This window comes from Fringilla coelebs (genome assembly GCF_963513975.1).
Source record: "Fringilla coelebs genome assembly, chromosome: 11".
Taxonomy (NCBI): Eukaryota; Metazoa; Chordata; class Aves; order Passeriformes; family Fringillidae; genus Fringilla; species Fringilla coelebs.
The window spans coordinates 23,506,312-23,524,248 of record NC_140037.1 but is presented as its reverse complement, the minus strand read 5'-3'; the positions used below and the strand labels follow the sequence as shown (position 1 = coordinate 23,524,248).

Below are 17,937 nucleotides of genomic sequence, written 5' to 3'. Positions count from 1 at the left end.
GCCATGCCCGGCCCTTCCGCGGCTCCGCCGGCACGGAGCGCCTGAGCGGACGGCGTTGGCGTGTGTGCGGGAGACCGCGGCTCCGGTGCCCGCAGCCGCCCGCCCGCCGCCGGGGCAGCCCGGCGGGCGCTGCCCGCATGAGCGCGGCGGGCCCCTGAGGCGCGCGGCCGGCGGCCGTCGGGGCGCGGCGCGGCGGGTGGAGGGGCGGCGCGGCCATGGGGGCTCTCCCGGCGCTGCTGGGGGCCGCCTTGCTGTGGGCCGGCGCCGGGGCCCTCGTCAACCTCAAGTACTCGGTGGAGGAGGAGCAGCGGGCCGGCACGGTGATCGCCAACGTCGCCAAGGACGCCCGGGACGCCGGTTTCGTGCTGGACCCCCGGCAGCCCGCCGCCTTCCGGGTGGTCTCTAACTCAGCCCCCCACTTGGTGGACATCAGCCCCGGGTCCGGGCTGCTGGTGACCAAGCAGAAGATCGATAGGGACCTGCTGTGCCGCCAGAGCCCCAAGTGTGTCATCTCGCTGGAGGTGATGTCCAGCTCCATGGAGATCTGCGTGATCAAGCTGGAGATCAAGGACCTAAACGACAATGCGCCCAGCTTCCCCACCGACCAAATCGAGCTGGAGATCTCGGAGACGGCCAGCCCTGGCACCCGGGTGCCACTGGAGAGTGCCTATGACCCGGACTCAGGCAGCTTTGGGGTGCAGAGCTATGAGATCACCCCCAATGACCTCTTTGGGCTGGAGACTAAGACGCGGGGTGATGGGTCTCGTTTTGCTGAGCTGGTGGTGGAGAAGAGCCTGGACCGTGAGACCCAGTCCCACTACAGCTATGTGATCACGGCTCTGGATGGGGGTGACCCGCCCAACTTTGGCACAGTGGAGCTCAGCATCCGCGTCATCGACTCCAATGACAACAACCCGCTCTTCGAGGAGCCGGCCTACACCGTCAGCGTGCCTGAAAATGCCCCACCGGGGACGCCAGTCATCCGCCTCAACGCCTCCGACCCGGACGAGGGCACCAACGGCCAGGTCCTCTACTCTTTCCACAGCTACGTCTCTGAGCGGGCCCGGGAGCTGTTCCAGATCGACCCCCAGAGCGGCCTCATCACGGTGAGCGGTGCCATCGACTACGAGGAGGGTCACGTCTACGAGCTGGACGTGCAGGCCAAGGACTTGGGGCCTAACTCCATCCCTGCCCATTGCAAAGTGACCATTAGCGTCCAGGATGCCAACGACAACCCGCCCCTCATCAACCTGCTCTCTGTCAACAGCGAGCTGGTGGAGGTGAGCGAGAACGCCCCGCCGGGGTACGTCATCGCCCTGGTGCGCGTCTCGGATCGCGACTCCGGGGCCAACGGGCGCGTGCAGTGCAAGCTCCTGGGCAACGTGCCTTTCCGACTCCAGGAGTACGAGAGCTTCTCCACCATCCTGGTGGATGGGCGGCTGGACCGGGAGCAGAGGGACCAGTACAACCTCACCATCCAGGCCAGGGATAATGGCATCCCGTCCCTGCAGGCCACCAAGTCCTTCACCGTCAAGATCACCGATGAGAATGACAACCATCCCCACTTCTCCAAGCCCTATTACCAAGTCATCGTGCAGGAGAACAACACCCCAGGAGCTTACCTGCTCTCGGTGTCAGCCAGGGACCCTGACCTGGGCCTCAATGGCAGCGTGTCGTACCAGATCGTGCCCTCCCAAGTCAGGGACATGCCTGTTTTCACCTATGTCTCCATCAACCCCAACTCTGGAGATATCTATGCTTTGAGGTCCTTCAATCATGAGCAGACCAAGGCCTTTGAGTTCAAGGTCTTGGCAAAAGACGGGGGTAATCCCTCTCTGCAGAGCAATGCCACCGTCAGGGTGATCGTCCTGGACGTCAATGACAACACGCCCGTGATCACGGCCCCGCCGCTGGTCAACGGGACGGCGGAGGTGTACATCCCCAGGAACGCGGGGGTTGGCTACTTGGTGACGGTGGTCAAGGCAGATGACTATGATGAGGGTGAAAATGGCAGACTTTCCTACGAAATGGTGGAAGGAGACAGAGGATTTTTTGAGATCGACCAGGTCAATGGAGAGATAAGGACCACCAGAGCCTTTGGGGAGAACGCCAAAACAGCCTATGAGCTGATCGTGGTGGCTCATGACCATGGGAAAACATCTCTCTCGGCTTCTGCCTTGATTTTGATATACCTGTCTCCAGCCCTGGATGCCCAGGAGTCCATAGGATCTGTTAACCTCTCCTTGATTTTCATTATTGCCCTGGGGTCTATTGCAGCCATTCTTTTTGTCACCATGATCTTTGTGGCAGTCAAGTGCAAAAGGGATAACAAGGAAATCAGGACCTACAACTGCAGGTAAAGATACCTTTGTTTACGTGCACCTGCGGGTCTGCTTTGATTTTTGCCATCGCGGTTACTTTTGCATTTGCTGCTGTATACTAGGGGGTGGTGAAGCGGGGTGGATTTGCCTTAGGAACAAAACTGACGTTCCCATCCCTGTAAGAAAATTTCTTGCAAAGCTTTAAGAAATTGTTCTCTGCGAGGAGAGAGCAGAGTAACGAATCGACTTAATTGTGCGGCTTGACAATCTGTTGCAGCATCCCCGATTTTCCGTGCTCCATCACACCCAGCGGGGAGAGCGGTTTTACCGGGGCACGGCTGGTTCCCGCGGGCAGCCCCCCGTGCCCGGCGGGGCTGCCGAGGGGGGCGAGCCCCCGGCCACCGCAGCATCCCCGCAGCAGCCGGTGCGGGCGGCATCCCCGAGCCTCGGTGGCCGCTCAAAGGAGCTATTGTGCGCCCGCTGCGGCTCCCGGCCACGGCCGGCACGGCGAGCGGCCGAGAGCGGCTCCGGCGCCGGGCAGGGCCGGCCGGGCTGCCGGCGATGGCTCTGGCGGATTTTTGTGTCGTTTTGCCCCGGCTGGGCGAGCGCTCCGCGGTCCGAAATGCCGGAGGGGAGGTCAGCCCCGCGCCTGGAGCCGCTGAAAGGCTGATAGGGGAAATCCAGTCCCCTGAATATGTAACAGCCTGGCGATTATTGTCTCTCTTTTACTATTCTCTGTGTTACACAAGTTAGGAGACAAATGCTAACCACACATGAATATCAATCAGATGCCATAAAAGAGCAGCTGCAATGCCTCATAAATGGTTTAATCCTGTTACTAGTGAAATAGCCATGACTTCTCCATTCCTTCGGCACCGAGTCGTTTCAGAGAGGAGGGATGGAAATTAATTTTGCTCTACCTTGGAAACGCACGCTCGCCCCTGGCAATTCAGCGGCGCGGGGGGATGTGCGGTCTTTAAAGTTTTATTTACGCAGAAATAATGCCGGAGAGTCGGGGCATTGTACCCCGTTTTCACAGCGTAAAGTGCGTATATAAGCCTTTTTGCTCGATGGGGGAAAAATCATCTGCAAATAAAGGTCGGTCTGTGCTGTATTATGGGATGTCTAGCTTCAAGTGAAAGCTCACAGACCAGATTTCTTGCCAGCTCGGCCCATTAAAAGGGGATAGGACCTGAATGGATAAAAATCATGTTGTGGTGATGCCCCTAGCAGCTACCCACATACGTATAAGCCCCGGGTTTACTGTGACGGCTTAGGGATTAATGAAGTGCGGTTTAATTAAATAATTGGTCAATAGAGAAAGGACAGAAAAATGAATGCCTGCAGGAAATAATTGGGCTCTCGCATTGCCAAACTTAAACATTTAGGTAAACAAAACAATTAAAGCTTCATCAGGCATTGTTAGACGAGTCAGCAGCATATAGATTGTTGGCACAACAGCAATCCCTGCCTTCCTGTGATTTATTTGCACACTCGGGGGTGCTCGGGCTGTGATCAGTGTGTGTCTGAGCAGGAGTCGGCTGCAGAGGTGGGGAAGCACCAGGCAGGCTCGGCGACCGACCGTGGGGCACCCTCTCCCCACGCCTTTAGGCTTTGCAGTGCCTTGTGTTAGGGATTCTTCACAAGAGCTGCTGGAGACTCTTCAAATGACGTGTTAATTTATGAGGCACATATGAGGGCTGTTCGACTTAGTGGCATTTTCATGCTCAGGCAATTAGCTTTCTGGAACAAGAATATTTGTCCAAGATTTGCCTTTCCAGATAAACTGTATTATTTATTCATCCCGTTGTTTCTGTTGAAGCTATTGGATTTTTTTTTTTTTAATGCTGTTATCATAACAAGAAGAGGAGCAAAATCCTGACTTTCAGATGTGCATTTCTGACTGTGCATGGCATTTGATGTGCTTCCCTAGGAAATAGCGAGTTACCCAGTGCTGTGCATGTACAAATTAATGGCAGGGACCATTGTGGTGCTCACTGTGGGAAGATGAGCCACAGCCACTCTGAGCCGAGCAGACCCAACTAATGCAAAGTGCAAATAATTTGTCATTATTTGCTTGGGTGTTGTTTTGCAGTAACTTTTTTCCTCTGGTGTTTTGCAGAAGGCAAACAAGGCAGTTCATCAGTTGATTCTTTTGGCAGGTGGGAAGCGAAGAGGGAAGGAAAGGCAGAGAAAAACAAGCTTGCAGTAAAATAAAAAGGTCAAAAAGGATCATTTTTCTTTGCAAAACACACGGTTGTTGTTCTCTGATTTTGAGAAGGTGAAAGCATTTCCCAGCAGAAGGGGATGTGCGTGTCAGTGTGAGTCAGGAATGGAATTCAATTGGAGAAAAGATCAGGTATGATCAGGAGACAGTCAAAACACCAGCAATTTAGATAAAGCATTAATAAACAAACAGCCTTTGGAGTGTGAGAGAATTGAGCTTGCCAGCTAGGACTGCTTCTGGGTGTGCTTTATTCACTGCTATGGAAAATGAACTGGGGAAAAAAATCTGCTATTCGTTTTGAATTTTCATTATAGGGACCAAATTAAATCACTTTAAAAATCCTTATTATGCATGGAAATGAATGCAGGTACCCTTTTCAGTTCATGGATTTTAACATCTCCATTTTTCTCTTCTGCAGGCTGGACTTTACTTGTAGTAACTATATATCAGCAATTACATAGCCTAGGTCAAAACAGAAGCATTCTCCCTTCCCATTTTTTTACATGTTTGACCTGAAAACATTATGCATATGAAAATAAGCTAAACACCGTGTCGTGCCACCAGACCCAAACCATGACGTAGCGTGCATGACTAAGAACGCACATGGAGATGGGGGCCAAGCCCTCTGGGTTCCTGCATGCCAATTTAGCGGGGCAGGGTTTGGGATGCTCTCAGCTTCTCATTTTCCCTCTGTCCCCCAGAATCGCGGAGTACTCCTACGGGCATCAGAAGAAATCCAGCAAGAAGAAGAAGATCAGCAAGAACGATATCCGCCTGGTGCCGCGGGACGTGGAGGAGACGGACAAAATGAACGTTGTCAGCTGCTCCTCTCTCACCTCCTCCCTCAACTACTTCGACTACCACCAGCAGACCCTGCCGCTGGGCTGCCGCCGCTCCGAGAGCACCTTCCTCAACGTGGAGAGCCAGAACAGCAGGAACGCCGGCTCCAACCACATCTACCACCACACCTTCACGGGGCAGAGCCCCCAGCAGCCCGACCTCATCATCAACGGCATGCCGCTGCCGGAGGTGAGTGCGGCCAGGTCCGTGCCCGGGGCCAGCAGGGGTTCGTGCTGAGCCGTGCCCACGGCTCTGTCGGTGCCAGCGCTGCCAAAACGGGGTGCTGGGCAAACAGGGACTGCTGGCTTCTGTGTGCTGGGCAGAGCACACTGCGGTGGTTTCTGTGTGCTGGGCAGAGCAGGCTTTGGTGGTTTCTGTGTGCTGGGCAGAGCAGGCTTTGGTGGCTTCTGTGTGCTGGGCAGAGCAGGCTTTGGTGGTTTCTGTGTGCTGGGCAGAGCACACTGCGGTGGTTTCTGTGTGCTGGGCAGAGCAGGCTTTGGTGGCTTCTGTGTGCTGGACATCTCAGGGGGAGGCAGTGATGGAGGGTGGGCAGGGAGGAGCAGGAGCATAGGTTCTGGGGCAGCCCTGGCTCCTGTGGCCATGGGTGGATGTTTCATCCCCAGACACTGCAGAGACCCTCAGAGGTGCCCAGGTGGGATGGGCCAGGCCAGGCTGTCTCCACGTGCCCGGGAGGCTGGAGGTGGCTGCTTGGCAGGAGGATTCTGTGTGGCAATGCTCAGGGGAGGAGACACTCTCCTTCAGAGAAGTTTTTTTAAAAGGCTGTTGGAAGTGGTGTTGGTGGCTGTTCTCTTTGGGGCAGCTGGCCCTGCTGGGGGTGCAGACTGTGCGGGATGTCCCATTGTGACCACCTGCACACCTGGCCCAGTGCTGTCCCTGCACTCTGCAGGACCCTGGCTGGCATGGGAGGGATGTGTGGTACCTGCCAAAGGCAGGGAAAGGGACTGCTCTGATCCACACCATCCTCATCAGTTTCTTCTAATTCTTTGGGTTTCCTGTACATCACAGGCATCATTTAATGTTGCTTGTTTGTCTCTCTTTGAATTATTGTTTGGTTTTAAGCAAAACAATCAAAGGTTTGTCATGTTTCCTGCTTTGAACAGAATAACAAAGCTGAAAAAGCAGCTGAAATATTTATGGCTCACTCTGTTTTGTGTTCAGTGTGCTGGTGTAAATGCAAAATGCTGTTGCTGAAGGGAGTAGAGCTGCTTCAGATTCATCCTGGTGCTGCAGAGAGCCGAGCCTGGTGCTCTGCAGGGCTGCTGGAGAGGGCTGGTGCTGGGGGCCTGGTCCTGCTGTGGTGGTGTTGGCAGAATGCTCACTGACCCCTGGTGTTTGACACTTCCACTGAGGCAGAACTAGCTCTGAGAGGTCATGTACCGGTGCTGCCCACACGAGTGACCGCTGCTGTTGGCATGCTGCGGGCAGGGGTCCCTGAGGAATTCCTGTCTTCCTGGAGCAGTGTCTTCTGGAGAGGGTTCTGAAGTGCGTCTCTGGCTGGTGCCTTGCTATGGGTACTGGAGCTGTGGAGCATCCTGTCAGCCTGTGATTCACCGCCAGCAGTCACAAAATCCATCACAGGCTGGCATTCTGCAGGAGTGCATGCTGGCAGTGGGAGGTCTCAGGTGCCAGGGAGGATGGAAGGACCATCAGGACCATCATAACTCAGCTGATAAAGTTAGCAGGCAGCTGCATGCAGAAGGCAGTGCTGCCTGTGCTTCTCTGTGATACAGCAGCTGGGCTGGGGTCTCATGGAATGTGCCCTCCAGAGATTTCCCTGCTTTGTTCACCCTCTTGTGAGGGACATGGGATGCGTGTTTCTCCCTGTGGCTCCAGCTCGCCCCATCTTCCCATGGCTTGTGCAGGTGAGATGCACTGTGGAGAGCTGGTAGCTTGCCTGGAGAAAGAAGTCTGTCTCTTGTAATGAGTGGCTGGAGTGTCAGTGGAACAGCAGCCCCGGGAGCTGGCTGAGGGCAGCAGGCAGCTCGCCAGTCCAGCCAAGGCACCGGCATCTCTCGTGTGAGAGGAACGCATCCTGGCAGGGTCTGCTCCTTCTCTGGAGGTGCTTCTGGACAAAAGGGCAGGATCAGGGTACGGGGTGGAGAAATCCCACCTGGAAGCTGTTTGGAACTTTAGTTCAGGGTGGGAATGTTGATGTTTTTTGGCAGAACCCCTATGTTATGCTTCCAGCTGTTGCAGGCAAAGCTATCTTGCTGGTGGCGTGGGTTCTGTTGGCTTCTAAAAATCCTGGTGACCCTGAGAGTGAGGTGGTTCATTGGTGCTAGAGTGACAGCCCTGTCCTGGCGCTGGGGGTGACACAGAAGCTCCCCAGCAGTTGTTCCCATGGAGGAGCGTGGCAGCCCCGAGCCCCCTGCAGCCCGTGCCTGCCGGAGCAGCGCTGTGCTGTGGTGCTGTGGCTGTGCAGGGTGCTATTGGCACACCTCCGGCTGCTGAGCATTTAATAAGCACAGTCCCTGCCCAGAGTTTACAGAGCCAAAGCGTTCCCTGCAGTGCTTCCAGTGGTGCTTTGTCTGGGCTGGTTTGAATTGCTTCCAGTGATGAAGCCGCCGTTGTTTCCCCGGGGAGGCTTTATGAGGTGTCAGCATCGGGGAGATATCATTGCTGCTCCACCTAGGAGTGACTTTTCCTGATGGGAAAGCAAAGCATGGGTTGAGAACAGATAAAATACGAGGTAAATGTGTCTCTGGCAGTGTCACTTGGCATATGGTGGCTGTGGCTGAGGGTAAGCTATTGCCTCTGCAGACACGTGCTGCCCCAGCAGCGGTGGGTTTGTGATGTAGCTGGTCTTTAACGTGAGCCTCATTTATTTTAACAGTCAGGAGCCTTGAAATAAAAGTCCCCAAGGATGGCTTGTTTGTGGAGCTTCAGGAAATGTTTCTTCTAGTGCGGTGGCAGGTCTCGGGGCTGGGAATAATTGGGTTTGTTGGTGCTTCTCATCTTTCCCTGGTGATCTGGAAAGGATTAAAGAGTGGTGTCTGAGGGGCTGCAACCCCGCTCTGAGGATGCAACAGAAGTTTGATCCCACCCTTGCAAAGCTTTTCCCTTTGGCTGGGGCTGGGCTTGGCTGTCAGCTCTGCTTGTGCCGGGGTACGGCTGCCAAGAGAGCGTGGGGAGGCAGGGGGGGATCCCGGGGTGCTCTGGCCCTGCTGGGAATCTGTGGGTGCCAGGGGGCCCCTGGTGGCACTGCCCACAGCCCCTCAGCACCCCTGTGGCTGCAGGCAGCGATGGCAGGAAGCGTTTGTGAGCAGCTCTGGTGATCCTGGCTGACAGCAGGAGGCTTGGCCCCTGTTAGCGTTCGGGCTTGTTTTGCAGCAGAGAGAGTGGGACATGTTGGAGCTTCAAGGGCATTGCTGCTCAGAGCCTTTGCTGCTGCCGAGAGATCTTTTTGTCTTCCTTGAGCTGGAGGAGAAGTTAGCTTTGAAACCAAAAGGGCTTGTTGTCAGGTTTTGCATGTATATCGCTGGGAGTTGCACCAGGAGATTAAAAATCAAAATTAATAGGAGCTATTAGGCAGCTTCCTTGATAAAAATGCGTGTTGCATTGGGGTGGTGTGGAAATTGGTCTGAATGCTGAGCCTTTTAGGATCCAGGACTCATGACCTGCATGTAGAGCAGCCACCCTTGGGTAGCACTTACATGCCTGCATTTTGACTTGTTGGTTTAAAAGTAAACAGTTTGTGTGTGATGGCTGTATCTGTTACATCCCAGATTCTCACTGCTTTGGGAGATGGTGTTCCTTTGCTGCTCCAGGATGGGAAACACCCTGGGGACAGCAGCTCCTTCTGTCCCCAGGGCTCCCCTGGGGCCACCGTGGTGGCAGGACCTGGCTGCCAGAGGCCAGGAGGTGACATGGAGAGGGAGAGCCCTCTTTGAGAGGCTGCATGTCCCAGGGTGGAATTGGCAGGGAGGTTCTTGGCTGACTCTCTGGGATGGCTCCGTGGTGGCAGCGCTGGGAGGGAAGTGGCAGCACCGGCACTGCACTTGAGCAGAGCGTGGGTCAGGCGTGGTCCTGCTCGGGTGCTGCTTTGGGAGGGCCCACTGGAGGAGAAGGTCAGGGTGGAGCAGTCTCTGATCCAGCAGCACCCACACACCCAGCAGCTCCCAGAGCCGTGGCCATCCGCCGCCTCCCGAGCTGATGGCCACCATCAGTAAGATGGGGAATTACTGGTTTTAGTGATAATCCTGGTCTAATCCCCCAACCTTGATACACTCCCACATAATCCTCACTCACACTGATTTAGTTGGGGCTCCTCGTGGCTGCGGGGATTATTTGAGGGAGCAACAGTTGCAGGATAAGGCCCCGTTGGTTTCAGATCTGCTTTGTGCTACCTGGAAAGCATTCTCCTCACTGTGGGAAATGGTTTTCTGAGCACAAAAGAGCAATTTTCGTTTCAGGCAGCACCGGCAGCTTTTGCTCTGGCTATCTGGCGGTGTTAACTAAAGCACATTTCTACAACACACAAAGATTTTTGTTTTGTAAGAAATGAAATCAGCGTGGCTGTTTCTCTTTCTCTGTCATTTCTCTACTTGTCAATTCTTTCTTCCCCTCCAGCTTATCCTCCTCTTCTCCGCTAGCCTTAAAAAGCCCCCAAAGTGTCTGTTATAATCACATTTTGTGTGTTACAACCAGAATGAATGTACTCACTTTAATATGCTGGGTTTGAGGAAATCAGTTTCTGTCTGGTATAACAGACAATTTGTTATAAACCATGCCATTTAGAAGTGAAGGGCCTCGCTTTAGTGCGGCGCTGGGGAAACGTCATGATATATAATTGGAAGGGATTTGGCTTGCTTCTGAGTAATGCTGTGTATAGAGCAGGGAAAAAGGGAAAAAAAGGCGATGATTTCCAACCCGGAGAAAGTTTGCGGTGCTGAGGCAGGCGGGGCTGATGAGATGAGGCTTATTTTCAGGAGCCATAATAATTAAAGCATTATCAGGGATGATGTTCCACTCGTGGGAAGGCTGACTTTGCAGGCGGCGCTGCCAGTCTTGTTTTCTCCTTGGGAGGTCACTGTAACTCAGCACTTTTTTGTGCCTGCCACTGATGCACTGTGCTGGGGAAGGCAGGTCACACTCTTCTCTGCTCTGTCCCCTGAGCCCCAGCAGCCCTGCCTGGAGCCAGCCCAGCCTCTGCCCTGCAGGAGCCCCCCAGAGAGGAGTGATGCCCTCAGCTTTAGGCATGCACTGCTTATCCCCTCCCTGGGGACAGCTCCTGGTCCTGCCTGGGCACCCAGCTCTGCTCTGCATTGCCAGGCACCAGGGTGGTGGGATAGCACCCCAGCCTCCCTGCCTGGGCACCCAGCTCTGCTCTGCATTGCCAGGCACCAGGGTGGTGGGATAGCACCCCAGCCTCCCTGCCTGGGCACCCAGCTTCACCCTGCATTGCCAGGGCCCAGGGTGGAGGGTGGGACCCCAGCATCCCTGCCTGGGCACCCAGCTCTGCTCTGCATTGCCAGGGACTGGGATGGTGGGTGTCACCCCAGCCTCCCTGCCTGGGCACCCAGCTCTGCTCTGCATTGCCAGGCACCAGGGTGATGGGATAGCACCCCAGCCTCCCTGCCTGGGCACCCAGCTCTGCTCTGCATTGCCAGGGACTGGGGTGGTGGGATAGCACCCCAGCCTCCCTCCCTGAGCACCCAGCTCTGCTCTGCATTGCCAGGGACTGGGATGGTGGGTGTCACCCCAGCCTCCCTGCCTGGGCACCCAGCTCCACCCTGCATTGCCAGGGACCAGGGTGGTGGGTGGGACCCCAGCCTCCCTGACTGCTGTCCCTGCTTGCTCCAAACCCCAGCAGATCTCTCAGTTTAACTGCTCCCAAAGTGGTTTGTGTATCGCTGTAGGTTCCCTGACCTCTCTGAGTGTCAGAGGCTGGCATTATGGAAATCAGCAGCTCTTTATTCCATTCTGAGGTCAGCCTAACCAAATTATACATCTCTTAATGCAATCGCTCCAAGCTGTTGTATGGAGAAATTCCCTTGAATACCTTGCAACAGACATAAATACAGCAGCTCCCATTTGTGTTTAACCATGCCACGCTCCCTGGGTTTTGGGCAAGCCCTTAGTTTAACACTCTTTGGCTTTTCCTAAGATCATCACATCATTTAGGTTGGGAAAGGCAGTTAAGATTGAGTTCAGCTAAGAGCTGAACATTGCCAAGTTCCCCAGTAAATAACACATTTTGTATAGGCAATTTGGGCTGCTGCCCTATCCTGGCAGCTCTTGGGGCTTTCCAAGGGTTTTCTAGCCTGGGGTAGGGTCCTGGTCGGGAGGGACCAAAGGGGTTTGCTCCAAGGGTCTCTGGAGGATTAGGGCTGGTGTGGCAGTAGCTGCTTGTATTTAACAGCAAGACCTGAGTGCTCCCATGGATATGATCATATTGTTATATATTACATACTGGATGTTGTATCTTGTATTTGTGATATCTTACATAGAATCACAGAATCATTTAGGTCAAGGATTTAAGATCATCAGGTTGAGAAAGTAACCTGACACTGCAGTGTTCACACTTGTATCCCTATGCGTACAGAAAGTGTGTATGGAATTATTACATATTACCCCTAATTATGTGAGTGTATAATATGTCATATAATCAGATACATCTCATTTGTTTTTATGCTACTGCTTTGGGTTTTATGGTTCACTTTTACTGGAAGTGGAGAGGCTTCTCTTGTTTTCATAGAAGCATAGAATGGTTTGGGTTGGTAGGTTCCTTAAATATTTCCTCTTGGAAAATTTGAATTTCTGATGCACATTTCTAATGCATAACTCGTGAAGTCTATAAAAAAGCTTTTGCAACTATATTTACATGGCAGATAAGAATTTTCTCTTAAATTGGGAAAGATTTCTAGCAAGGTTTTTTTAAAATTTCATCAAAAGGATAGTCTTGCATGGTACTTTGTGGGCTTTCATATGGCAGTATCCCAGTGAATTTGTGTTGTATCGAGTGATTTGAACTCTGTGGTTTCTCCCTCTGGTTTCCTTTACTTACAGCACGTGCTCATGCAGAGGCATCACTGAGGCCAAGTGCAGTAGCCTTTGAATAACCTTGTGTGCATCTGCTTGGCTGGGTGGAAGAGCTGGATTTTCCAGCTGCCATTTCCTGAAGTCCCTCCTGAGGGCTCTGAGCCAGAGCAGCTCCTCAGCCAGGTGCCCTTCCAGGTCCTTGGGCTCCTGCCCTCACTGACTGTGCCCTGCTCAGGTCTTTCCTGCATTCCCAGCAGCCAGCAAGGGCAGAGCCATTGAGCCTGCTTCCATCCCCAGGCTTTGCCTGCAGGCTGCCCAGGGGTAAGCCTCCATCTCTCCTGGCAGCCCTCTCTCCTCCATCTCTCCTGGCTTTGCCCTCTCTCCTCCATCTCTCCTGGCTTTGCCCTCTCTCCTCCATCTCTCCTGGCTTTGCCCTCTCTCCTCCATCTCTCCTGGCTTTGCCCTCTCTCCTCCATCTCTCCTGGCTTTGCCCTCTCTCCTCCATCTCTCCTGGCAGCCCTCTCTCCTCCATCTCTCCTGGCTTTGCCCTCTCTCCTCCATCTCTCCTGGCTTTGCCCTCTCTCCTCCATCTCTCCTGGCTTTGCCCTCTCTCCTCCATCTCTCCTGGCTTTGCCCTCTCTCCTGACCTCTTGCCTGCTCTGGCAGCAGCTCCTGCTCTTGTGTGAGGGCTCAGACTGGTGGGACCCCCAGCCCTGTCCACTCCCCCTCTCCTGCCAGGCTGCTTGTGGGGCTGGCACGGCCTTGCTTCAATAAATTGTTAGCTATTGTTCCCAGTAGAGGCTATAGTTGAGTTCCAATCATTTTCTGTTAATTAAAATACAGGATGGTCTTATTTGTAGCATAAATAGTTGTAATCTGTGTACTTTTAAGTGTAATTATAATTCAAATTAGAGCGTGCTGTGAATAGGAGATGGGTGGGGTGCTGTGCAGGCAGTGCTGCCCTGGCAGGGCTGTGCTGGGGCTTGTCCCCTGGGGCACCCCACAGCTCCAGTCCCCACTGTCCCCAGGAGAGCATCACCCAGGCTCAGCAAAGGGACACTGGGGCTGCTGGCAGCTCCCAGTTTCACTGTTCCTGCTGGGGCAGAGCTTGTCTGTGGCACCTGTGGAGGGTTTGCTGGAGAAGAAGCACAACATCTCTGCTTCAGTGTCTCCCTCTAGCTCCTTGTCTAAATTTGGAGTGAAGTAATGGCTTATGTCAGCTGGACAAGTGATTCATGCTGAGCCCTGAAGTGTCTCCCTGTTTAACATGGAATTACAGAGAATTCTCCTAGGCCTGGTGAAGGCTGGGGACAGCTGATGCTGCAGCAGGCAGGTGTGTGACAGGTACTGCACTTCCTACAGCCTCTGATGGCAGCTGAGCACCCACAGGTGATGCCAGCACTGCTGCACCTGACACCCAGGACAGGCAGGCAGGTGATAAACCGTGTCAGTCAAAGTGTTTTGGAGAGTCATCTGCAGGTGAGGCCCTCATCTCAACACCCTGTTGAGATCTGGGTGTGAATGGCTCCTGTTTCTCACGGAGATCTGGAGCTTGTTGGATTATACCATCGTTTGTACTGGCAGGTGTATGCCACAGGGCAGGTTGTAAATTCCCGTGTTGGTGGATTGCATTAACCCATCCTAAGTCAGGTATGTAAAATTCCATTAAGAGAAACCCCTCTGGCATTTTCTCACCTGTGCTCCAGCTCTGCAGGCTATGCTAATGCAGTGTGTTTGCTCATCTATTAGAAGGATGATGGCTTTAAAATAATAACATTTATCTTTGGCAGCAGACTTACAATAGTGCACACCGAGTACAATTTTGTGAAAGGCTCTGCAGATGTTGCCTCATTCAATCTGGGTCAAAAAGAGTGCTTAGAATCATAAAGGTTAGAAAGAGATCAAATAATTCGGTGGTTTTATTGCTGAATAATGTACTTGGAAAATATCATTCACTGTTATTAGACTAAGTGAGTACAGAAAACACGGGACTCAATAGTCATTTCTCAGTATCGGCTGATTTTACTGTTTTTATAATGTAGCTAAATTCCCTGCTATTGATTCTAGCATCGATTATCGATCTGGAAATGTAAATGTAAGTGATGGTGGGAGCACACAGAAGTTGGACAGTTGGGGAATTAGGCTTCCTCTTCCCTGCAGTGCCTGCTGGTGGGCAGCACATGCTGCGGCAGACTGAGGCTGGTTTTGGGGAGCTGTCAGGGTTTTGAGAGCTGTTTTCACAAGTGAAAATGAAAAAACAGGAAAACACCCATTCTGTGTGTTCTTTTCTATGCCTGAGAGCTTATGTAAACTTGCTGAGACAAACCCAGATGGGCTGGGACGCCAGCACCAGGATGGGGCTGGAGCCTCTGTCACCTGCTCCCTCCTGGACCTTTCATATTCAGATTCACATCTGGATGCTCTGGCAGGGACCCAGCTCAGACGTTCAGTAAGCAAAGCCTCAGGGCTGTGGCTCAGATACAGACCCGAACCTGTCTGCCCTGAAACACTTCCCAGGCGTCTGGGAGCAGTTCCTGTGCCTCCTGCTTCAGCCCCCAGGGTGGCTGTGTCTAGGGACACTACCAGCTTGGGCTGACACTCTCCCTGGACAACAACTAATGATGGGGACTGGGTCAGTGGGAGAGCAAAGCCATGTCCCAGCTGGGCTCTGTGTCCTGTGGTGAGCTGGAGCAGAGCTGGCAGCGTCGCTGTGGGAGCCACAGGCTCCTGCCGGGCTGGGGCTCGCTCAGCCGCGCGATGGGCTCCTTTGTTTGGGGGAAAAAAGAGATAAATTTTGGAATATGTTCATCTCTTGTTCCCTGCACTTGGTTGTTGTCAGCATTAATATGCCATTAACTCATGCTCATTAGGAGGAGAATGATTGTACCCTGCAGAGTATAGGAGAAACCTTCATTAGGCACTAACATATTGAACTGAGCTGCAAACTTCACTTGGGAGAGCTGGGGAGTGTTCTGCTCGGCTTCAGGTTTCCCTAATTTCTCCTTTTGGTCTGATAAAAAAAAACCACCTCATCTTCTGGCATGTACTTTGGGTTACAGATGGGGAGGATGTGCAGGCGAGCCTGGGCTCAGCCCACGCTCAGGGTCCAGCACTGAAATCCTTTTGGGACCTCAAATCCATCTTTCCCCAGGTCTAAAACTTCCTCATCAGCGCTTATTTTGCCCTGCAGAGAGGACACAAGCCCATGTCGGCCCTCCAAGGGCTCTGTTGGCTCTTCAGCCTTAATGAAGTGAATTCTTCACGGGGCTGGGAGGTGCTGGGGGAGCAGATTTGTAGAGAAAGGAGGTGTCATTTCTGCATGCTCGCTTTTCACGCTGTGAGGACGTTTTAAGTGTTCATGTGGCCTTGCTGCCTCCAGTCTGCAGCCATACCCTGCCATGTGTGACAGGGCAATTGCTGGCCCTGCTGATGACTGCAGCGGGGCTCCCTTGCTTGCTCACAGCTCCAGGCTGTGCCTGGTGCTCTCTTAAAGTCAGTCAATAAGAATAATTGCAAGTTCAGGTGGGGGTGAGGGAGGAGGGGGCCCTGGCAGACAAATATTTGCTGATTAAGACCCTGTTTAGGTGCAGAACCCTCTGTGATAGGTGACAAGGGATGGACAATGAGAACCACATGTGGTATTTAATCAGAATTTATTCTAAATGTAGTGATTTTGTAGATTTCCACAGAGCTGGCAGCTGTCCTCTGTATTAGAAGTGAATGTCCTGGCTCAGTCCCTGCCCCACTGCCCTCTGCCCTGGGGTTTTGCAGGATTTTTCAGTGTGGGTGCAGTGTGGTCCCATCCTCTCTTGCCTCTGTGTAGGCATAGCCAGAGGGAATCCCACAGATCAGTTTTCAACCTCCGCAAAGCTAAAATGACATTTGGCTGGGCTGGGCTTGCTGTTGTGAAGGGAAATGAGAGCCTAGCCCAGTCTGGAGCACAGGCAGGTCCTGGAGGGGGCAGCTCCTTCTGCAGCCAGCAGCAGCCCCAGGAGGAGCAGTGCTGGGCTGACAGTGCCTGCTGCCTGCAGGACAGTCCTGATTGCAGGGTGTGCTGGAGCTGCAGCACACATGTCATTGTGGGGACACCCAGACTGCAGGCTGGAGGGCTTCATCCTGCAAAGGTGAAGGCGGGAGAGGGCTGGGACTGCCCACCCCAAGGTCAGGTCGCCTTTGGTGTTCTACCCCCCCTTTTGTCATTGATCCTAAACCTAATGGCCGCATGGCAAAACCAGACAGGTGATCCATGATCATCTGCTCTTGTCAGGCAGGAAAATGGGCTGCTCAGGTGAGATACCACCATGTGACGGGCTGGCCTGGGAAGCTTTTTGGTGTCTCCCAGTGCCTCTGTTCAAGGACCATCTCCTGTGGGGGCCAGCTGACCCCTGCCACGGTGGGGGAGGCAGGTGGGTGGCTGTCCTGGCTCAACCCAACTCTTGGGTATTTTTTGTCTCCCTCTCATCCTGCCACGCTGTCTGCAGGCAGAGCAGCCACAGGCTGGATCTGATCCCAGCTCTCCATGTTGGAGATGTGGCTGTGTCCATTTGCTGGCTGCTGCGTGACTCATGTAATCACCATGCGAAATGCATCATTCATAAACTGTTTAGCGTGACCTTTTGTACAGTAGCACTAATTATTATTATCACAGAAGCCCAGTAAACTAGACTAGTAATTATCAGGGATTTATTTGAATGGACAGCTAAGCTATTCTTGGCAAGTTAGTCAAAGCAGTTGTCATGACAGCCACACAAATGTGTCTTATGAATTGGGTTAATTAGGGTAATTAATAACTGTTGTTTTGCCCTTTTTAACAAGGTATTGCTGAGACACTATGAAAAAATAGCAATTGTACCTAACAGAAATAGTCTCATTTTAGCAGCAACCCTCACATCACAAAATAAAAGTAGTAAATACCTGTTGGGTTGTTGTTTCACAAAGAAATGTGTCATCCAACCTTGTCTTTGAGAAAAAGCAGGGGGTTAGAGGCTCTGCTGTAATTTTTCTGTTGTGCTTCCCCTCCTGGGCCATATTACCAAGAAATTGATCATCATCCTTGCTGATATTATCATTATTTATTGCAACGCTGTGCTGCACTGAGCCGTTGTCACAGAGAGGTCGCTGCCATGCCCGGCTCCGTGCGGGTGGTGAGGGCAGTCCTGTCAGTGGGAGCAGGCTCCACAAGGACTTAGAGCCAATTTTAAAGTTGTGGCCATAAATTAGAGCTGTTTTGCTGATGCATCGTCACCGTCGTCATCAGGACAGCAGGTGCCAAAGCGCCGCGTCCTCGCTCAGCAGAGCATCTGCTTCCTCTGAAAGGAGGCTTTTGCTGAATAAATGCATTTGGTTCTCAGAGAATCACAGAGGATCCTGAGCTGAAAGAGACCCACAAGGATCCTGGAACCCAGCTCCTGGCTCCCTCCAAAAACAAAACCATGATTGTCGTGCTTGTTGGTGATACTGAGGGATGGTAACTGAAACTCTTAATGACCAAATAGCATAAAAAAGCCTCAAAAGAAAAAAAAACCATAGTGCCCACCTCAGGGAGGG

The 17,937-nt window shown here is 52.9% G+C and overlaps 1 protein-coding gene across 2 annotated transcripts in view; it reads left to right on the top strand.

The window, feature by feature from the left end:
* Positions 1-215: 215 nt before the first annotated feature.
* Positions 216-17,937, top strand: part of PCDH19 (protocadherin 19) — a gene marked incomplete at both ends in the record, with an annotated part of 54,731 nt that continues 37,009 nt past the window's right edge. For both annotated transcript variants that reach the window (XM_084212786.1, XM_084212785.1), the window contains 2 exons: positions 216-2,356; positions 5,250-5,577. In XM_084212786.1, the coding sequence (XP_084068912.1) occupies positions 216-2,356; positions 5,250-5,577 (2,469 nt within the window). The remainder of the gene's footprint in view (positions 2,357-5,249; positions 5,578-17,937) is intronic.